The sequence below is a fragment of the Populus nigra genome, chromosome 7 (assembly GCF_951802175.1).
Source record: "Populus nigra chromosome 7, ddPopNigr1.1, whole genome shotgun sequence".
Classification (NCBI taxonomy): Eukaryota; Viridiplantae; Streptophyta; class Magnoliopsida; order Malpighiales; family Salicaceae; genus Populus; species Populus nigra.
This window is the reverse complement of record NC_084858.1, coordinates 17,078,324-17,101,274: the sequence shown is the minus strand read 5'-3', so window position 1 is coordinate 17,101,274 and position 22,951 is coordinate 17,078,324. Positions and strand designations below refer to the sequence as shown.

Genomic DNA, 22,951 nt, shown 5'->3' with positions numbered 1-22,951 from the left:
AAAAATAAAAAAATATCATTAACATGTATTTTGATACAAAAAATTATTTGAAAAACATCCGCAACCACACTGTTAAACACACTATATAAATGGTTGTCAAATAAAGTCGTTGTGGTGAAGAAATAAAAATTTAAAATTAAAAATTTTACTTTTAATTAAAAATATATATAATTATTAATTTTAAAATCCGTAGAATTATCCATAATCAAAATACACAAGTAAACTGCCCGAACACTCTTAATAAACTATAAAAAAGTGGCTGTCAAACAAAATAAAAGAAAGAGCCACATTATTATTCTTATTATTATTTGATGAAGCATACATGGATTCATTGAAGCATACATCGCCAGATCAGGAGAACCCAAAGTGATCACGACAAAGAAAGGCGAGGCCAACAGCCAGGACAAGAGACATCAGCAGCTAGCCAGCCTGCTCCCATCACTGCCCTAGTATTTGCAGCACTCATAAGGATGAACTTGAAGAGCTAACTTTCTTGAAATTAACTAAGAAAGGTTGCAGTGCATCACTGAGAGACAGAGTCCTAACTCCATTATCATGAATATAAATGCCCACGTCTCTACATAAGGCTCCGCAATCACAAACTGTAGGACAGAAAACTAGCTTGTAATCATCACCTGCCTTCTCAATCTTGAACCAGTTGGTTATTGTTTCAATGCCAGGATTCCCTTCAACCCCACCAGTTGTCACGAACCATTGTATTTCCGAGTTGACAGACTTCTGAATCTTCCACACTGTTGATTGAACACAGATTGATGAAGCAGAAAACTTGATGTTCAGATCAGTCGAGACACGGATGACTCCTTTCTTGGGATTCACAGGGGTGAACGTAAGTGGAAGACCCTTTGATATCTCAAGAGGGTCTTGGACAACGTCAAGCGGGCAGGTTTCGTCTCTTGTGCTGGCCATTGTAAGCCCACCTCCTCTTCCACGGAATACTGGCAAGATGTAATATTCAGTGCCTGCTCTAAGTTTCTCGCCATCAGTGTCAAGCACTGCCTCGGTCGCATCTAAATCACCTGCTATTGATGGTCTTGTTGAGGCTAAGGCAAAGACAAGGAAGGAGGACAGCGCTAACAATGTAGACCTCATTGTTATTTCTATTGATGAGATTTTCTTGTTCTTCAATTTGATGCAAAAACTGAGTGGAGAGAAGCTTGGATTTATGGAGCTGGGATTGGAATGCTCAACAATAAAGAATGACTTTCCTCAATACTTTTTTCTTCTTCTTTTTAATTTTAAAACCATTATTTGCTTGCTGTGTTCACGGGGAATGACCTTTTAAGTATAATGTCAGAGCATCTTATCTGCTACTACTAGTTAATTACTATTTCTTGGTTGATGCTTATCTTGTCTGCTACTTAATAATTACAGGAAGAGCGCACCATGCTTTGTGTTTATGAGCCTCTTGTAATTTTTGTATTAAAATATTTAAAAAGTTTTTTTTAAAAAATTAATTTTTTTGTTTTAAATTAATATTTTTTTTTGCTATTTTTAATTTGTTTTAATGTATTGAAGTTAAAAATAAATTTTAAAAAATAAAAAAATATTAATTTAATCTATTTTCAAATAAAAAATATTTATTATTAACATAATAAACTAGATATATTGATTTATATTTTTTCCAATTAATTTGCAGCTCAACCCATGAAAATGTTTTTTTTTTCTTTTTCACTCAGAATATCCTTTGGCATCTAGCTTTATTTAATTAATTTGAGGACCACGTGGTATCAACATTTGGGTGCCATGTTGCTATATATCATGCATGTAGTTTGGCAATGCAAGCGCGGTGCCGACAATCAGGCGGAACTATTTTTTTTATATATAAAAAAATAATATTTAGATATCAAAATGGGTCAAGAAATAACATAAAAAAACTATACAAGATAAATATATAACAATATTAATTAGGGATAAACTAACAAGATATTTTATTTTATTTATTAAAAGTCAGTATTTTTAGTTGACAGCTGCAAATATCATTTTCATGGAGGCAGCTAGCTGGGGCTTCTCCTCCACCAACAAGTCCGAAGACCTTAAAAGAATGGGGATTCAATCACAGCTTAGGATGATTCTCTTGCCTTTTTAATTCACTGGTTCAAGAAAATTCCCAATCCTAAATCGAATGACTTTTACGTCGCAGGAGAAAGCTATGCCGGTACGATGGACTTTTTATATATTTTTTTAATGTTTATTACATTTTCTGCAATCCCACATTGATCTGGTATGGTTAATTACCTAGATTTGTGGCCAAATTTATTTTAAGAGTAAAAAAATAATGCTTAGGAAAAATAATTTGAGATCCTACTCATTGGTTGAATTGATAATTTAAATGATATAATTAAAAAGATACAACAATAATCAATAAACTAATAAAAAAATAGCAAAAAAAAATTAATAAAAAGAATCTAATCTGAGCCAATTCGAATTATCAAATAACCAAATGTTAAAAAGCAAAAAAATAAAAATAAAAATAACTCAGTTAAACCATGTTGACTCGCAAACTTCATAACCATAGGCATAAGATTGCAATAATCTCATAAAAAAAAACGTAGAAAGAAAAGCTTGAAAATCAATTCCTAATAAATCAAATGAGAACATGTTAACTCCATAGAAAGGAAAATAAAAAGAAAAATATTAAAACTCAATTTCTAGCAAATAAAATATTGAAGGATGAAAATTAAGAAAAGATAAAATTAAAAGAAGGTCGAAAAAACTCGATCCGAGCCCACCCGAGTCAAGATGCAAAATTTATAACCTAATCGTAATACCAGGGTGACCCCATTCTAAAGAAAATTGAATAAAATCATGAAACTCAATTATTGAGTAACTCAATGTTGAACGACAAAAATGAAAAGAAAAGGGTTAATTTAAAAAAGCAACAGAAACAAATATGAGTTAACCAGGGTTAATCCACAAACCCCACAATCATGGGCACACAATCGGGATAACCTTATAGAAAGAAAAGGAAAAAAAAATACGAAAACGAATTTTCAATAAATCTAATATTCAAGGATGAAATTGAAATAAATCAATTTAAAAAAAAAGATCCAAAAAAAATCATCTCATTTTAATCTTTGAAACTAGTGACTTTTATCATGAACGTGGGACTAAGCCTATAACAATGAAAAAAATTAAGTCAACCTGGGTTAACTCGTAAACTCCGTGACTATGGGCACATGATCAGGATAACTCAATAGAAAGAAAAGAGAAAAAAAAAAGGTAGGAAGACCAATTTCCAATAAACCAAATGTTAAAGGTAAATCAATTTAAAAAACGATCAAGTAAAAATAAATAAAAGTCAAGCGCGTTAATCTTTGAAACTAGTGACTCTGATCATGAACTTTAGACTAATCTCATAGAAGACAAATCATAAAAAAATAATAAAGCAAAACTCTAAAAATATGGTAAAAAAAACATTAGCTTTAAAGAAGGAAGGAAAAAACAAGTATATTCGGGCAAACCTTCTAAACTCGGTTTAATATCTAAAATTTGCAACTCGTGAAATCCTGGACTCGGAGGTTCGATTAAAAAACTTAATTCCCAATCAATTTAATTTTGAATGATAAAATCATGAAAAAAAGAAATTAAAAAACCTGTCAAAGTAAAAAAGATAGCAAAAAAAAGAACGATGGTCAAATTTGATGGAAAAAAACCTATAGAGGAAGAAATTGTAAGAAAAAACAATTTAAAAAATGACCAAAAAAACAGTAATAAAAAGAATGGAAACTGAATTTGAAAGATTAAAAAATAAAAAAAGGGGTGAAATAAAAAAAAAAATACATTTGTAATATTATAGTTCATTCAAAATAAAAATATAGTAATCAAAAGAATAGAAAATAAATGTGAAGAAAATTTTTTTTGAAGGGATTGGTATAAAATTTTAAAGGGGCTTTCATGTAATTCGAGTAGGAGAGAGAGAAGAAGAAAAAAATTGTTGCCGGCACCAAACAATTGATGAGCTCGTGTATAATAGAAATAAAAAATCTCTAAAAGATTGGATGAAGTGTGTTGCATATGCGGTCCAGCACTATTGATTAGGCTGTGTGCTCCACAACCCTTTCTTGATTTCGAGTGAACATTCAAAGGGCCCAAGAGACGTTGGATAAAAAGGAAGAGATTTGTAAAGGATGCATACAAAGCTTCAAGAGAATTAATGAAGAACAACCGAGAAAATGATGGCCAGGGAGACACATGGTCCTGTGAATTATTGAAATAGATACTTCTTATGAATTCTGAGGTGTTTGGGACAGTGAAAAAGACTATTTTTTAAAGTATTTTTTTATTTAAAAATACATTAAATTTCATTTTTAACATAGCACGTGAAAATTATTCAAAAAGATTACAATCAATGCTTGTTTGGATAAAGGAGATCGAAGAAAATGAAAATGTGCACGTCAAGGACGGGAACTTGTACTGACAAAGCGATGGCCCAGATATGACTATATGGCTCGGCATTTTGATTAACTTATCAGACCATCATGTGCTTCTCTGCTGTCTTCTCACATGCAAAAGCATGCAGTCATGCTCAATTTCTAATGTTTCTCTGTAAAAGGAGAAGATTGGGCTTTCAAAAAGCTGACACCATATTTCTTATTGGCTGAGAACTTGAAAATGCAATACTTAGGGTCAGAACTGGCGAAATGGGGGTACGATCCTGCAACAGGATGAAATCGAAAAAATAATTAAAAAAAAAAGAAATTAAAAGAATGAGTAGGTTGGAGAAAAAAACTCCCTGTTTTTTAAACCAAATGATGACGTTTCTCCTTAAGAAAAATTAAAAAAAAAAAAACCGAAACGCTGTCTCTTAGTGATAGATTACAATCTTTCGAAGTTCAGTTCAAGAAGGCTTTAAAAACAACCTCGTGAATGAATGTTCAAAACATTTGTGAGAGCTAAAAAATAGGCACAGGGGACCCTTTTTATCTGGTTGTATGGTCCTGCTAGGCTGCTCTGATTGCCTGAGTTCTTGGTTGTCGGCTTGGTTTTGTTCTTTCAGTGGTCTGAGGTTCTCTGTATGATACTTGTCTCTTTGCAAGGACTCATGGCTTTGCTCTGTGATGCTTCAATAAAGCCATGGCTTATCAAAATAATAACGTGGCCCTTGTTGAATTTTGTTAATGAGAACTGACATATTGGAACAATCTTAGACTTGGGTTACCGGGAAGGTCCATTATCCTGGGTTTCCCCTCTGATAGAGACAGCTCAAGAATCAGAACAACGGCATCAATGCCAAGGTCCTAGCCACTTTCTTTTTTCCTCTTAAAAATGTCGACCAGGGGCACTTACAGGGCCAATCGATTCAAACCCACAAGAGGGAAAGAGGTCCATAACATCTACTGCGTATACACCTTGCAATTGGAAGCTTCTCTCTGTTATTTTTTTCCTTCATTTTTTTCATGGTTTAGTAATGAAAGAAATGACTTCAGATTTCAACAAGTAAAAGGGTAGAAAAACCTAGTTTTAGCAATTCTTTTTAGAAAAAGAAAATGAGAAAACTAAAAGCTTCTACTTGATTGGCTATAAACTATAATTTGATACAAAAAAGCATACTTGTGTCTAGTGTTTATTTGTTTTTGTGGTTGCACTTGCCGTGAAACCTTGGTTACTGGTTGAAAAACATTAAAATAATACTTTTCATTCATTATAAAACATCAAAATAATATTTTATACTAGAAAACACATAGTTCTGCAGAGCCCTGTTTCCAAACGGAACTTAAAGCCAGGCTTTTCCTTCCAGGCCTCAATGAGCACACTTGTCTAATCTAAAAGATAAACTTCTTTTCTATCTACTTACGTATGTGTCCATCTTACAAAATGTCCTCTTAATTTAAGAGGCAGAATTCGCCAAAGAAATAGCTTTGTGTAGATTCTTGAAAGCTTTTTCGTAACGCAAGAATCCCATGAACCAGAACTCAAAATTGTCTTGCGTGACTATTTCTATGTACTTCTGTTGCGGCTTGTTCATGTTCTCACTCCTGTCGGCTCTTTCAATCTTCCTCACTGGTATCACCACCTGCTCATATGCATCAAAATATTGGTCAAAATTTTCAACTGTACATACCAGGTCAATTGTTTGATTATGAATTGAAGGTTCAAAAAATAGAAGTCAAAATCAACAAATTTTAACATTATTTTAGATATTGTAGCTTCTTCTATAGTTTAAGATGCGTAGATGTCTAACCTACCATTTGATGTCCCTTCCTTTCTCATTTCAATTATTCCATAATTTTGTTTAGCCGAGATGTGACTATTATTTTGCGTAACAGGTGATTGAACAAAGGATTTTGTCACGTTCAAATTAACAAGATGATGATCTTCTTCTTCTTTTTTTAAGAGCAGAAATTAAAGATGATCTTTAAATCATGGTCCTGTCAGAGATGAAGGTTTTTTAAAAAAAACAAAAGGGAAAAAAATCTTAAAACTCCTGTTTGCGTGCATGATCTGATCAGGAACCCAATTATTGACTCACCTTGTAGGGTTTTCTGACAAATTGTCCATTAGGAGAAGGGAAGGTAATTGATCTCTCACTGCAGAAGGCAACCTTTTCAGTGGAGATAAAAAGAAGCCCTGCAAGAGGACCAGCTGTGGTTGATAAATAGCACTGTGATGCCTTTAATAGCTCTTCTCCTTCTCTGACACCAAAAACCTGCTTGAAAATATTCTCCCTCCCTCCTTCTTGAATTATCTTTGCCCCCAGTCTCAGCTTGCCTTTCACTGTTTCAGAGAAGGTAGCCCCCAATTTCACTGCAAATTACATTATCTCACATAATTAAAAAAAAGGTGCATAAATGATTTTACTTCATATTTTCTTCGGAGTCATAGTAAGACTGTTACCGTGATCGTGAATCCTGTAAGCAAAAGTACTGCTTTTCCTTCCTAGTTTTTTTGTTTTTCCTGGCTGTGAATCCCATTTATTACCTGCAGTACTTGATGAATAAGCTATCAGCATCAATATATTAGAGGCAGAGGAAGACAGGGTCACTGTGACTTACTACTAGTTTTGGAGGAGCTTGGAGAACCCTGAGAGGAATATGGACTTTGCAGCAAGCTGACAGGCTCAGATAAAGAAGATGATCTTTCTGGGGTTGTCTCAAAAGTTTTAATGATCATCAATGGACTTCCATTGAACTTGTCTGCAAACTGACCCTTCATGCTCATAGTTTTTGTCTAACACGCACAGAGAGTAGTCCTCAAAGGAAAACCTGATGGCTTAGCCTATAAACTTTGCCTGATGAAGAGATAAAAAGGAGGCGTATATTGCTATTTAAATCATATAATATTCTCTATATTATTTTTCCACAAGAGAAACAGTTATGAGAGTGAAATTTCAAACATTCTTCGTTGTCATGTGTGAAGAATTGAATGGAAGGGAAGACTACTAGAAGAAAATGATGTTGCGATTTCCAGGCAATTTCCTAATATATATATATATATATATATATATATCTTTTTTCCTTACAAGCGGTAAGGAATTTCAAGTCAATAAAGATGGCCAAATCGAATACTTGCAAAGTTGATATAAAATAATCTGATTTTTTAAATAATGAAATTAAGAATTTATGGTGTTGGAGTGGTTGAGATGGGGAATTTTTATTTATTTAAAGAGCATGACAAAGGAATTTAAGGACATGATCAAAGGTCTTCAATCGTAGGATCATATCAAACAAAGGATCAGTCAACCAACAAGCGTATTCATGGCAACAATGAAGCAAGCGAAGGCCGAAAGGCAGCACAAATCTGAGGCTGAAGCCAGAAGCCGAATAGGAAGGAGCAACCCCTGAGCAGCAGGCGGAGGATGTGGAGGGGAGGTATTCTCACTACTAGCCGGTCAGTCCGGCAAGCCGACCCCCAAGTCATAGACAGCACAAATAGGCGGCTCTGAAGCCTCAGGTCTTTGACCTTGGAATTTTATGTTACACATAATCTTGACAAGTATAAACTCATTTCATATAATCAGCTTTTTTATTTTTTTATTTTGTCCTAGACAGGAGATTCCAGCATTTCAGAAAAAAAAAAAAAAGGTTGTGAATAGAGCAGTATTTTCAAAGAATATCAACTCTACATATACTTTAATAAAATAAAACAAAAAAGACTATATTTAAATAGCTAAAATAATTAATTAGAATAAATAACTGAATGGTATTGAATTTCATAATAATAAGGCAAAAGGAATTTATTAAAAGCAGAACCATCGATGCATTATTGTTGACTTTGAAATTAAAAACAACTAATTTAATGATACTTATGTGTGAAAACATTCTATCTTTAATTTATAACAAAGGTCCCATAAAAAAGCGTAAGCCCACAAAATCTGTAACTAAGCCCATTGCAAAGGAGACTGGTTTGAAAAATTCTAAAGTCACAGCCAAGCAAATTAACTTCCAATCAACAATATAGCACATGCACAATATAGAACACTCGTGTAACCTTCAAAGGTCAAACTTTGAATATGTTTGAGAACAGGTGAAAACTGTATTTTTAAAAAATTTAAATTTTTTATTAAAATTTAATATGTTTTGTATGTTTTAGATTGTTTTGATGTGCTGATGTCAAAAATAATTTTTTAAAAATAAAAAAACATCATTAACATGCATTTTGGCACAAAAACTTATTTGAAAAACAACCGTAACCACGCTGCCAAATACACTTTTCAAGACCCCCCAGAGATGGGCTCAGGTGGCTAAGAGAATTGGGGCAGGTTGGGCCTGAGGGCCAGGCCAAGCCCAGCCTCAATAGTTCCTAGCTTCCTTTCTTTTTATGAGCTTGATCTAGCACAGTTATATGGGCTAGTATGGTCACTTTCCTATTCCAATGACCAAACTTGCCATAGCGGCATGCCTGCCTGCCTGAATTATTAGCGCATGTTTACAATAGTGACGGAGTAATTAAAATTGCAAGCGGGGGAAGAAGGACGACTGAGCTGCTACTGAAGGCGAAGTTGAGGGCGTTCTGAAGGAATGCAAAAGTTTTCTCTTCTGTTTTTGCTCTTCAGGTTTTCCTTTGTGTCTTCGTCCCTCTATTTTTGTTTTTGCTGTGATTTCTTCTTGGAAAGGTGTGATATTGGAGTATTTATGATGAGAAAACAGAACCACTTGATAATGTAAGTAAGATGATATTTGATTACTGTTTCATGACTAAAATGACCAAAAAAAAAAAAAAACAGAGACGAAAATAATGAGATAAAAAAGCATGTTATCTTTATATATTTTATTTTGAAAGTGAAAAAATTAACTATAAAAATGATTTAAAAACATATTTAATGTTATGTCTTTTTTCTTTATCTCTACAATAAAAACACGTTTCTATCTAATTGAATGCACATAGAATTAAGACATTTTGGTCCTGTTCAAATGACCTACAAGGACGGAAAACAAAATACAATGTTTAATGACTTTTCCCTACTTGGAAAGTTCAACACGCTTTTTCGTGGTAAACACACGATGCAAGCTTTGGCAAAAGCCATGATCGATTATCCCTGTAAAATTGTTCTTAATTTCTGCTATCCCCTTTCAATCTTCCTTATAAAAGGGAAAAGTGCTCGAAATCCCTTAATAATAGCTCATTTTTTACATTTTTTTAATCATACATTGAAAGATAACTTTCTCTTTATTTGCTCTAAACTATACAAGCAAGTGCATAAAAAAGTGGACTACACACAGTCAGAGCATAAGAATTTTGTCTAACAACCGAGCCTTTTCTTTTGGCCTCAGCTCAATCAGCACAATACCTGTCTAATTTCGAGATCAGCTTCCTTCTGCTTGGCAACTTTGCCATAGAATTGCTTGCTCTAAGTTCTGACGAGCTTTGTCGTAACGCAAAAAGTCCATAAACAGGAATTCAGAACTATCTTCTATGATTATGGTCATTTTCTTCTTTTGTGACTCGTTCAGGTCGACCCCTCTAATGTTCCTTATTGGTATCTCAATCTGCTCATGTGTATCCAATTTCAACGAGTCAAGCCTTTTTTGTGTACAAGAACAACGCAAATTAATACAATTCAATTAACAGAAACACGAGGAATCCCTTTATTTTCTTTATGCGATGTTGTCAAGATTGTAGCCAGTACTTTGAGTAATTATGATCCTGCAGAAATCATTTTATTTTTTTATAAAAAAAGGAAGAAATTGAAGAGTGATCACAAACCTTGTTTATATATCCTCCAATATTTTAGTGTGTTAATTAATTCTTTTTAAAACCACAGCTTAGAGTTAATTCACGAAATTGAGAAAAGGAAAATATAATAAAGAGGAGGTATTTGTTCACCTTTCGATCTGTTTCTTCGAGCAGCTCATCTGGAGATTTGAAGGTAACTGATCTCTGACTGCAGAATGCAACCTTTTCAGTGGAAATAAAGAGAAGTCCGGCAACAGGACCAGCTTCAGTTGATAAACAGCAATGCGATGCCTTTAATAGCTTTTCCCCTTCTCTGACCTCAAATTTCTGCTTGAAAATATTCTTCTTCCCACCTTCTTTAATTTTCTTAGCCTTAAATTTTATTGAGTCTGAGAGACCAACCGACCTCACTGCAATCAACATATGATCAATCATTTTTTTCTCTGAAGAAGAAGCTCATGATCATTGATTTATTCACTCAAAATGAAAGAAAAGAGGAGAAAAGAGTGCGGGTTATGATAATTACAAGGAACGATTGTTAATTACCACGGTCACGAATTATATTTGCAAAGGTCCTGCTTCCCCCAGTTGTATCCACTTCATCACCTGCACCAGCGCGTCAAGGAATTAAAGCTGTCAACATAGAACTAATTTAGACTTTAGAAATACCAATTTATGATCTGTGAAGAAGTTGGAGAAGAACCATGATGATCAGTGGAAGAGGGTGTTCCTGAGGACTCAAAACATGGACGTGAAATGAACTTGGAAAGATGCATTTTGTCAAGCAGCACAAAACATTTAAGTGCTCAGATCAGAAGAAGCTGAGAGGTTCTGGCTAAACTTTTACTTTTCTTCGGTCTTGATGCAAGGAAGTGCTCAGATCAGAAGAAGCTGAGAAGTTGTGGCTAAACTTTCACTTTTCTTCGGTCTTGATGCAAGAGGGCGAGGTTAATGATTTTCTTCCAGCAGTCCCACCTTTGTATATAATGATTAATTAATTTCCAATCAGTTTCATTGCTTGTTCAATGAGTCACGATTTCACACACAAACTTTGAAAAATTCAAAGTTTCTGGTCGAACAATACTAATAAAGAAGCATTTAGTTTTCTTTAATTTTTATACTTGCAAAGGAAGCTCAATAAAATTATGACACCTTGGTGGACATCGACTAAGACTAAAATATATATCGTGAAATTAGATTTATTGGGTCTAGGTCAAACTGTATGATAAAAAAAAAAAGTTTTAAAACGTTTCAGGTCCATAATTTTCAGTTAAAACTGAGTTTATCAGGTCAAACCAGGTCGATAGGAATAAAAAATAAATTTTTGATGGTTTTTGAGTCATTTTTTTTATTAAAATTAGATCTGTTAGGTTGATACTAGTTGAAAAATATTTTGATGTTTAAAATTTATTTTTTGATATTTAAAATTAATTTTTAGCAATTAAAATAAAGTTTTTTTAATATTAATTTGAGTTTTTAATTTTAATTGTATGTATATATATAATAATATAAAAAATAATAATTCAGAATTTTTTTCCTCTGATTCTAGCATGCCACGTCACCTGGTGTACAAATCATCCATTACCGCAACACTGAAGTAAAAACCAATCAATCAGGGCCATTAGATCATGTTTAGGATGAAGCCAATCACAGCCGCAAAATTCATAGCCTCTCTCTCTCTCCCCTATCGTTGTCATTTTCTCTCTCTTTGTATCTCCCAAACCTCCACCTCACTGATTTCTACATTAAGATGGTATTTAAAAATAAGATAATGGTTGTTTTTTAAAATATTTTTTATTTTAAAATATATTAAAATAATATTTTTTTTATTTTTAAAAAATTATTTTTGATATAGCACATCAAAATGATATAAAAACATTAAAAATATATTAATTTAAAATAAAAAAAATTAAAAACCTTTGAAAAGTTTTTCAAAAATATTTTTCAACCACAATATCAAACCCTACCTTATTTCTTTCATGTACAAGACCGACAATGCAAATTAATATGAAGAAGTCAATTAACAAAGACATACTTTTATCCCATGCAGTTCGTCTTATTTTCTTTATCCGATTCATGTCGAGGTTGCAGAAAAATACTTTTAGAAATTATGATCCTGTAGAAATCAAGTATTGTCTTTCAAAAATGATAAAAAAAAAGGGGAAGAAATCAAGTATGATCCTCTTTTTAGAAATTATGATCCTGTAGAAATCAAGTATTGTCTTTCAAAAAAGATTAAAAAAAAAAAAAAAGGAGAAGAAATCAAGTATGATCAGCCTCTTATATAGCTTTTCCCCTTCTCTGACCTCAAATTTCTGCTTGAAAATATTAATCTGCTTCCAACCTTCTTTAATTTTCCTTGCTTCAAATTTCATTGCGTCTTAGAGACCAACCAACCTCACTGCAACATATGATTAATCGTATATTTCTTGGAAGAACAAGCTCGTGATCATTGATATGTAATAAAAATTAGATTGTGTGCATCCATAAAATTTTTTTTGAAAAAAATAATCAAAACATCATTTTACAATATTATTTCAACATAAAAAATAACACTCCTAATAAAGAATTTTTTTAATTGAATCTAGTTAAGACAATCAGATCGCGGTTTAATCCAATCCAAAATTTTAATTTAGTAAGCCAAAGTAATAAAGAATCACTAAAGTATCCAATGATGTACGATTAGATCTCCAAACTAAAATTTATTGAATAAGTACCTGACTTATTAATTAAACTTTTTCTTAACTAAAATATCTTTCTATCCATATATCCATAAAATGGTGTTTTTATCACGACAAAAAAATCAATGATACTGCATCTCCCGTGCAATATTAATGCATATGATATATTGCTTCTTTTTTCTAGGTTCTAGTACCATTCCAGCCTTTGTTTTTTGTGCTATTTCTTAGTTTTTGTGCATTTTGTACAACAAATTGCATCACATACATACTCCTGCAGGACCGTTGTCTTGCATTAAGAATTTTATAATTTTATTTTTAGATTTTAAAAGCATTTTTTAAAAAAATTAAATTTTTTTAGATTTTTTATTTTAAATTAAAATTTTTAAATCATTTTAATTTTGATATACTGATATATAAAAAATTAAAAAAATATAAAAACATTATGTTAATATATTTTCAAATGAAAAATACTTTAAAAATTAACATCACTCTCATTTTTGCTCAAACTTTTTACGTGAATTGTTTATGATTGTTTGTTTTGGAAAAAAAATTGGCTAAGTAAGGGTAGATTTTGGAAATCCTTTTGAGGGAATAGTGATGCTAGAATTTAGTGAAATTATAAAGGGGGAATTAATGAAATTTGAAATTTTATAAAATTTCAAGCAATCTCCTCATACAAAATAAGGATTTGTCCCTGCTCGAATACATACATAACAGTACTGCTAATATAGTCTTGTGCTTTAAGAACAATTTTATCCGTAGAAAATCATGTTCGGCGATACCAAAAAACGATGAATAAGCGAGCAATCAATAAGGAAGAAATATTAATTGGAAAAGTTTTATAATAAGCACTCCTAGTTTCTAATGACCACTCTGCCTCATGTTTAGAGATTTACCATATATATTTATATAAGGAAAATTTTATTTTTATATATATAATAAAATTTCCTTATATATATTAATAATAAAATTTTGGTTTTTTTTTATTTTTTTCATGTATTTTTTTTAATAGGATAAAAAAGCATGTTATCTTTATATATTTTATTTTGAAAGTGCAAAAATTAACTATAAAAATGATTTAAAAACATATTTAATGTTATGTTTTTTTTTTATCTCTGTAATAAAAACGAGTTTCTATTTTTTAAAAAAAAGTAATTTTTAAAAAACCACTTTTTATCGAATAACCCCTAATTAAATGTACATAGAATTAAGACATTTTGGTCCTGCTCAGTTGACCTAGAAGGATGGAAAACAAAATACAATGTTTAATGACTTTTCCCTGCTTGGAAAGTTCAACACGCTTTTTCGTGGAATTTTTCTACAATTTTATAGGCTGCTATGCCCTGTTGTAAGCTCTATTATTGATCGACAGCATGTTGTCAACCAATCTTTCCCTTTGAAAATGACAAAGAATCCTTTATCTTGCGATATCTAGTGTTTACAACAGTGTCACGGATGAAGCTCAGTGCCTTCACCTCTGTGTAGTTCGGGACTACGTATATGCAGAAGTGGGCTAGTGGGTGTCACTCTGCTATCCCCTTTCAATCTTCCTTAGAAAAGGGAAAAGGGCTCGAAATCCCTTAATAATAGCTCATTTTTTACATTTTTTTTTACCATACATTGAAAGATAACTTTCTCTTTATTTGCTCTAAACTATACAAGCAAGTGCATAAAAAAGTGGACGACACACAGTCAGAGCATAAGAATTTTGTCTAACAACCGAGCCTTTTCTTTTGGCCTCAGCTCAATCAGCACAATACCTGTCTAATTTCGAGATCAGCTTCGTTTTGCTTTGCAACTTTGCCATAGAATTGCTTCCTCTAAGTTCCGACGAGCTTTGTCGTAACGCAAAAAGTCCATAAACAGGAATTCAGAACTATCTTCTCTGATTAAGGTCATTTTCTTCTGTTGTGACTCGTTCGGGTCGACCCATCTCATGTTCCTTATTGGTATCTCAATCTGCTCATGTGTATCCAATTTCAACGAGTCAGGCCTCTTTTGTGTACAAGAACAACAACGCAAATTAATACAATTCGATTAACAGAAACACGAGGAATCCCTTTATTTTCATTATGCGTTGTTGTCAAGATTGAAGACAGTGCTTTGAGTAATTATGATCCTGTAGAAATCATTTTATTTTTTTATAAAAAAAAAGGAAGAAATTGAAGAGTGATCACAAACCCTGTTTATCCTCCAATATTTTAGTGTGTAAGTGATTTAATTAATTCTTTTTAAAACCGCAGCTTATTGAGACAAGGAAAATATAATAAAGAGGAGGTATTTATTCACCTTTCGATCTGTTTCTTCGAGCAGCTCATCTGGAGATTTGAAGGTAACTGATCTCTGACTGCAGAATGCAACCTTTTCAGTGGAAATAAAGAGAAGTCCGGCAACAGGACCAGCTTCAGTTGATAAACAGCAATGCGATGCCTTTAATAGCTTTTCCCCTTCTCTGACCTCAAATTTCTGCTTGAAAATATTCTTCTTCCCACCTTCTTTAATTTTCTTAGCCTCAAATTTTATTGAGTCTGAGAGACCAACCGACCTCACTGCAATCAACATATGATCAATCATTTTTTTCTCTGAAGAAGAAGCTCATGATCATTGATTTATTCACTCAAAATGAAAGAAAAGAGGAGAAAAGAGTGCGGGTTATGATAATTACAAGGAACGATTGTTAATTACCACGGTCACGAATTATATTTGCAAAGGTCCTGCTTCCCCCAGTTGTATCCACTTCATCACCTGCACCAGCGCGTCAAGGAATTAAAGCTGTCAACATAGAACTAATTTAGACTTTAGAAATACCAATTTATGATCTGTGAAGAAGTTGGAGAAGAACCATGATGATCAGTGGAAGAGGGTGTTCCTGAGGACTCAAAACATGGACGTGAAATGAACTTGGAAAAATTCATTTTGTCAAGCAGCACAAAACATGTAAGTGCTCAGATCAGAAGAAGCTGAGAAGTTTTGGCTAAACTTTCACTTTTCTTCGGTCTTGATGCAAGAGGGCAAGGTTAACGATGATTTTCTTCCAGCAGTCCACCTTTGTATATAATGATTTTCTTCCAGCAGTCCACCTTTGTATATAATGATTAATTAATTTCCAAGTAGTTTCATTGCTTGTTCAATGAGTCACGATTTCACATACAAACTTTGAAAAATTCAAAGTAAATTATTACACTGTTTCTGGTCGAACAATACTAATAAAGAAGCATTTAGTTTTCTTTAATTTTTATACTTAGATTTACTTCTTGATCCATCAAAAATTTGAAGAACATAATATAGGAGTCCTTGAGATGGAGGAAATTGTCTATATAACAAATTATATATATATATATATATATATATATATATATATATATATATATATATATATATATAATGTGACCATATTTAGGTCTTGTTCAATTGAAAGCAAATGCAAAATAAAAAATATTTTTTTCTTAATTTTTTGAGAGAATGGGAATCAATAATATACTGTGTTATATTACTACTAAATGCCTTATTTGCGAACTAGTTTAGATAATTAATAATCGATTTGTGAATATTGACCTGTTCCTGAGTTGTGACTGGTGCAAATTAGGGTTCAAGTGCGCCTGTTGAGAAGTTTTCAAGGCTCGAATCGGTAGCTAAATTCCTAGTTATGCACACACAGACATGTCTATTTCTCTTCAAATTCACTTATTACACAAGGCTAGCTCATTGGCTTGTACAAGGCAACTAATGCATTGAAGATTTTATGGCACGTAGTTACCAGGAAGAAGCTTTCAACCAATGCTCGTACAGGATGATTGATGCTTTTTTTTTTTTTTTTGGTTAAGAGAATATAATAGATAAATATGATGCCTCTTCAAGAAATCAGTGAAGAGATGTTTAAATTGAAAGAGTCTTTTTTTGTTTAATTTAAGTCAACGCTTTGAAATTAGTGAAGAGATGTTTAAATTGAAAGAGTCTTTTTTTTTTTAATTTAAGTCAACGTAACATCTAGGTGTGCAAAACAACTATCAACACGACTTATATAATAAACTTCTTAACCTAGTATAATGATGAACTTGCAAAGAAAGCTCACATTTCGAGGAAAATGCTTTAAGTAATTATGATCCTGTAGAAATCAAGTATTTTCTTTCAAAGAAAAAAGGGAAGAAATGGAACAGTGATCACAAATTCTGCAAGCTATCCTCCAATATTTTAGTGTGCAAGTGAATAGTTAATGCAAACTACCGTTTAGATTTAATTGAGACGAGGAAAAGATGGTAAAGAGGAAATATATATTTATTCACCTTTTTATCTGTTCCGTTGGGCAGCCCATCAAGAAAATTTGAGGTGATTGATCTCTGACTGCAGAATGCAACCCTTTCAGTGGAAATAAAGAGAAGTCCGGCAACAGTTGATAAACAGCAGCGCGGTGCCTCAAATAGCTTTTCCCCTTCTCTGACCTCAAATTTCTGCTTGAAAATAGTAATCTTCTTTAAGTTATAGCTAAAAAATTGATGTATATATAATAGCTAAAAAATAAGATTCAAGATCATTAAAGAGGAAATAAGACAATATGGTAAGAAAAAAAAATAGGAAAAGAAAAAAGTAGGTAACCAAAAACATTATAAAGATCTATTTTTTACATATTTAATACCATTAGAAAGATTTTGATGAGATGATTTTAACTATATATCTTTGAAGACTACTGAATAAGATTGTAATTAACTCTAAATTAACCCCAAATAAAACCCCTAATAAATTACGATTGTAATTGATAGTCTTTCAAGGTATAATTATAATTATCTCGTCGAGATCTTTCTAATGATACTGAGTGTGTCGAAAATAGAGTTTTGATGTGTCCCTGGTGATTTCATAAAAATTTAGATTGGATTATGCAGCATTTAATTAATTTAATTAAAAATGACTTTTCAAACTACCATTATTTTTAATAGCTATTGTTTTTAATTGTTTTTCAAATATTCTCTTAACATGTGTTATTTTTAAATATTTTTCATTAAGTTATGTTAAAATTATAAAAGACACAGATAAGTGCAAATTAAGTTTCAAGTACGCTTGTTGAAAAGTCTTCAAGGCACACACCAAGATGTCTCTTTTTCTTCAGATTCTTTCACTATGGTCCGAAGGCTCATCGGCTTGTACAAGGCAATTAATGTATTGAAAGTTGGTTGCTTACTACAAGGCAGAAGCTTGAAGCCAATCTTTGTACAGGATAATTAATGCATTTTCTTGTGTTCATGTTTGCTTAAGAAAACGTGTATAGATAAACATGATACCTCTTTAATGAGCTAGCGGAGAGACACGAATCTCAAACTGCAAATTGAATGGTTTTTTTTTTTTCAGTCAACACTTTAAAGGTTAAAAGTTATCCAAATCATAATTTTAAAACGATCGGAAAGGTCAAATAAGGTTAATATAATTTTTTAAAAAAAAAATCAAAACATCACTGTGACAAAAAAAAAAAAACAAAACAAAAAAAATTCTTAAAAAAATAAAGTCAATGGGTTTATGTTCTTGATTTGATTGAGCCAGGCCAAGTAAACCAAATCATTAGGTTAATCCAAGTTTTTAACCGAGTAAACTAAATTTTTTTTATCCTAAATTAGTTTAGGTTTCAAATTACCCGTCGATTTTGTTGGGTTTTAAAATAATGATCCAACTAAAAGTAAAATATATAGAATCACCAAAGTATCCAATGATGTACGATTAGATCTCCAAACTAAAAATTTATTGAATAAGTACCTGACTTATTAATTAAACTTTTTCTTAACTAAATCTTTCTATCCATAATTCCATATATCCATTAAATGATACTGTATCTCACGTGCAATATTAATGCATATGATATATTGCTTCTGTTTTTTTTTCTAGGTTCTAGTACCATTCCATATATCCATAAAATGGTGTTTTTATCACGACAAAAAAATCAATGATACTGCATCTCACGTGAATATTAATGCATATGATATATTGCTTCTTTTTTCTAGGTTCTAGTACCATTCCAGCCTTTGTTTTTTGTGCTATTTCTTAGTTTTTGTGCATTTTGTACAACAAATTGTATCACATACATACTCCTGCAGGACCCATCTATGTTATCTTGCATTAATATGCACTATTTAACTGGGTTGTCAGGAGTTGTCGATGATGGTGTGGTTCGTACTACATCGTACTGGTACAAGTGATATTTAGGCAATAAAAGTATATCTCTGATTTTTTTATTTTTTTTTAAGTCGTATGAATTTCAATCCTCCAATGTACAGTTTTATTTTGGTAGAATCAAATAGTAAAAAAATTAAAAGAGATGATTTAGAACAGACTCAGGTGGTGTTTCTAAGTCTCTGCTCTGAACTTTCTTTAAGAAACCAATAAAAAAGAGAAAGTATGCGATATCTATTCAACGCGAAAGAAAGGATTAGGTAGTTTGATTAGAATTTTCGAAGGATGAGGTGGTAGAATTAAGAAACCATTCATGCTATTGCTAAGTAACTATTTATATCTTGTGGGACACATTTGGTTAATTATAGGAATAAAGGAAACAAGACAGAAAATAATATGATGATATAATTATATTTGATAGTAGTATACAAGATAAAATAATTGTTCATGTTTAATTATGATAGACAAAACATAAAAAAATATAAAAAAACTATTTCACTCTTGATATATATTACTGTTAAAATTACATATTTTAAAAAATAATTGGATATTTTATTTTTACGTTAGTTTATATTGAGTGTTGAAATTAATAATATTATAATAGTTATAGTTATAAAAACTGGATTGGCTTAGTGAGTTGATTCGGATCCTAGATTAGTCCGATTTAAAAAAAATAGAGGAAGGGTTGACCTGATCAAAAACCCGAGTCGACCTATGACTCAGGTGACATGACATAAAACACGGGTCAAAAACCCATTGACATTTCTTTTGAACTTCTTTTTGTTAAAACAAGGTTGCTTTTATTTATTAAAAAAAATAAATCAACTCAGGTTGATCTTCCTAACCCATGATCCAAGTCTTGCTATGAGTCGACTCCTAGTTAAATTTTAAAACTATAATAATAATTTTTTTATTCATATTTTAAGTCGGATTAACCCAGTTTGACTCTCTCGATCCATATACGTTGATATATATAATATTTTTTCGTGGAGCCATTACATTAATATAATATACATACACCATTAAATTTAAAATTCCAAAATCTTTAGACTACACATATGCGTTAATTAGTTATATATCATGACATAGAGTTCACAAAATTCTACCAAATGGAGGCTATAAAACACCTAGCAACGATGCTACTGTTGCTGTGGCAGATGGGATAAACCTAATATATAGCGTATGTTATGTTATCCTGCATTATGTTAAATAATCTTTACATGCACAACTAGTTTCGTAAAGACAACTACTCCTTTTTAAAAAAAAAAAAAAATTACTCCTTTTATTTCACCTAAAACCATCGCTCTTGCGACTAATGCAGTCTATTTGACTTCTCAAGACAAGACAATAGCCCCTCGTACGGTTGGCTAAATTCTTTTTAAATAATTGTCCTGATTGTTTTTGTATTTTAAAAAAATTTTAATTTTTTTTAAATTAATTTTTTTATATATATTTAGATTATTTTGATGTTTTATATCAAAAATAATTTTTAAAAAATAAAAAAATATTATTTTAATATATTTATAAGTAAAAAACATTTTAATAAATAATCACAATCATATTTTCAAATAAAAAATTAATAATCTCAATTCATGAGACTGATTTAGTTCTTTTAAATTAATAGTTTTTGCTCTGACTTAATTTTTTTAAATCCGTATAGTCGGCTTAACACTTTTAAATCAATAGTCTTCATTTATGAGGCTGCTTAATTCATTTAAATTAATAGTTTAATTTTTTTTTATTATTAAAAGTTTAATTTTCTTTACGAGAACCTATATTTGGTTTCCATGTCCTTTTTCTTTCTATCCCTCTTGTCTCAGCTTTCTTCTTTTCTTTCCTTTTATTACTTGATCTTATTTCTTTTGTTTTAATATCAACAAATAAGGACAATGCCAATGTTTTTTGTCTAATGATCATTTTGTTCCCAAAGTTTTTTTTTTCTTTTTTGCCATTGTTTGGTTTATACGGGTTGAAATCCTTTCTAAGCCATTTTTAGTTTCTTGTTTGTTGGAATGATGCCTAGTTATGTCTTTATTGGTCAATATTTGATGTTAATATTTCCAAAGGATCTAGTTGAAAACCAAAAGTTGAAGGCAGAGGGAGTTATTTTTTCAATCCCGAACGGAATGATCGATTGTCTAAGTCCTTTGAAAAATTCCAAAGAGTTGGAAAAAAGTTGCAAGATTTTTCCACTGATAATTATAAACAGAATTGTCGACGAACTAAGCCCATTGAAAGGTTCCAGATAATTGAGAAAAAAATTAAATAAATTGTCACCGATAATATGTGAATCATAGTTAAGTTAATTCTGTTGGTAATATAAATTTAATTACAAATAAAATTACCAACTGTTTATTCTATCAATGATTTGCCATAATCACTGTTGGAATTATTGATGAAATGATGCAGGTAATTTTTTTTTGTTTAGCATGCTTTTTCTGTCTATAAATCTATCGATGATTATATTATTGACAGAGAATGACCAACATAATATAAATCATTGACGATAAGTTTTTCAATGATCATTTACCATCCATAATTTCATTGGTAAATTATTTTCCGTCAGAATTAATGTTTAAATACTGAGGGAATAATCTGTCGGTATTGTGCAATGTTCCAGTTGTGTTCTCTCTCTATTCTCAAGTGGATTACTGAACACATTGCTGTTCATATAACCTTCTCACATAACTGCCATTGATGATTAAACAAGTTTCTTGATTTTAAACATTTCATCTTTTGCAATTGAAAACAACAATGATATTCCAAAGCATAGTATGTGCATAACTTCTCCTTATCATATAGTCATATGTGAATACTTGTTATACCAAAGTTATTTATTTATTTTATGCATGCTTTTTGTAATTAAAACAAAATGCTATTGCAGGAAAGAAAGTGAGGATAAGGAAAATATGGCTGAGTAAAGATAAGAAGAGGGCATGATTGAGTAAATGAGACGATACATCTCTTCATCGTTTGTTTATTTTGGAATATTGTTGTATGCACCGATCAATTTTATAAATTCTCTTTCTCTTGTTGATGGTAATAATATAAAAAAGTTTAAAAACTAATAATTTTTTTTGTTCAATTTAATTTTGTGATTTTTTAATAATTTAAGGTTATAAATTGATTAATTTAGCTTAATAAGATGTTTAATAGGTAAATTTATAACCTTAAATTATTATAAAAGAACAGATGAAACATTAAAAAAAAAAAGGAGGCAGCCCGATTTTTTAAGAAATTTGATTTTTTTAGGAGAAAGGTATTCATTATTATTTTATTATTTTTTTACGTGAAAAACAGACCCTATATATAGAGATACAGAGAAAGCATGAAAACACACAACAAAAACAAAGGGCAATATACATAGAATCACAGCCAGATTGATCATGGCTTTCAAAGCAGATAAGATAGTCTTTTTCATGCTCTTCTTTGTGATTATGGTGAGCACTGTGGGAATTTGCAGTGCACGGCATGTTCCTGCAACAAGTACTGGTGATATTACCTCAGGTCATCGATTCGCTTTTAGAAGGCTCATCGTCCCTGTTTGCTGTAGATACAATCCTGATTGCTGCGAAGCCAGCACGAAAACCACTACTCGTCCATGAGCACGCAAGCAGTTTGCTAGTTGCACTTATGGTGTCAAAATAAATGCTACCACATAAGAGAGGTTCATATAAACTGCTCTTGCTACAAGAGATCTCGCATGGTTTTTACCTTCCTCTTAATTGAATAAATAATTATAATGATAATCAAACTCCCCTCTTGCTGATCATATTTAACTAAATATCTCAACCCTTTTGTTCTGCTTTTATATTGACAGAAAGTAAGCGTCTGTGTGTGAGAGAGAGAGAGATTCTTTCCATTTCGAGATTTTCCAGCCATAGATATGTTGTTGCTTGGACTGTGGCTCAAATCGTATTTTTCAGATCTAAACATGGGTTTTGGTGACTGAAAGGCTGGAATTCCTGGTGTCTCACCGTTAA

General features: G+C 31.5%; 4 protein-coding genes across 5 annotated transcripts; all 4 read right to left on the bottom strand.

Moving 5' to 3' along the window:
- Nucleotides 1–272: 272 nt before the first annotated feature.
- On the bottom strand, nucleotides 273–1,246 carry LOC133698700 (kunitz trypsin inhibitor 5-like). The gene has a single exon (XM_062121724.1). It carries the CDS (start codon nucleotides 1,108–1,110, stop codon nucleotides 463–465), a length of 648 nt encoding a protein of 215 aa, XP_061977708.1. The 5' UTR covers nucleotides 1,111–1,246; the 3' UTR covers nucleotides 273–462.
- A 4,384-nt stretch (nucleotides 1,247–5,630) lies between these two features.
- Nucleotides 5,631–7,385, bottom strand: LOC133698905 (GEM-like protein 4). Its single transcript, XM_062122011.1, has 4 exons — nucleotides 7,014–7,385; nucleotides 6,856–6,939; nucleotides 6,491–6,765; nucleotides 5,631–6,034 (listed from the first exon to the last, which is right to left on the bottom strand). The coding sequence occupies exons 1-4, from the start codon at nucleotides 7,177–7,179 to the stop codon at nucleotides 5,849–5,851; spliced, it is 711 nt and encodes a 236-aa protein (XP_061977995.1). The 5' UTR covers nucleotides 7,180–7,385; the 3' UTR covers nucleotides 5,631–5,848.
- A 1,935-nt stretch (nucleotides 7,386–9,320) lies between these two features.
- LOC133698906 (putative GEM-like protein 8) lies at nucleotides 9,321–11,120 on the bottom strand. Of its 2 annotated transcripts, none has more exons than XM_062122012.1 (4): nucleotides 10,838–11,106; nucleotides 10,681–10,740; nucleotides 10,285–10,544; nucleotides 9,321–9,947 (listed from the first exon to the last, which is right to left on the bottom strand). In XM_062122012.1, the coding sequence occupies exons 1-4, from the start codon at nucleotides 10,908–10,910 to the stop codon at nucleotides 9,765–9,767; spliced, it is 576 nt and encodes a 191-aa protein (XP_061977996.1). In that variant the 5' UTR covers nucleotides 10,911–11,106; the 3' UTR covers nucleotides 9,321–9,764. The 2 variants fall into 2 exon arrangements, with proteins under 2 accessions (XP_061977996.1, XP_061977998.1); XM_062122014.1 differs by lacking the exon at nucleotides 9,321–9,947 and adding an exon at nucleotides 9,954–10,104 and having other exon boundaries at nucleotides 10,838–11,120.
- A 3,246-nt stretch (nucleotides 11,121–14,366) lies between these two features.
- On the bottom strand, nucleotides 14,367–15,864 carry LOC133700031 (putative GEM-like protein 8). Its single transcript, XM_062123595.1, has 4 exons — nucleotides 15,658–15,864; nucleotides 15,501–15,560; nucleotides 15,105–15,364; nucleotides 14,367–14,774 (listed from the first exon to the last, which is right to left on the bottom strand). Exons 1-4 carry the CDS (start codon nucleotides 15,728–15,730, stop codon nucleotides 14,592–14,594), a joined length of 576 nt encoding a protein of 191 aa, XP_061979579.1. The 5' UTR covers nucleotides 15,731–15,864; the 3' UTR covers nucleotides 14,367–14,591.
- Between the last annotated feature and the right edge of the window lie 7,087 nt (nucleotides 15,865–22,951).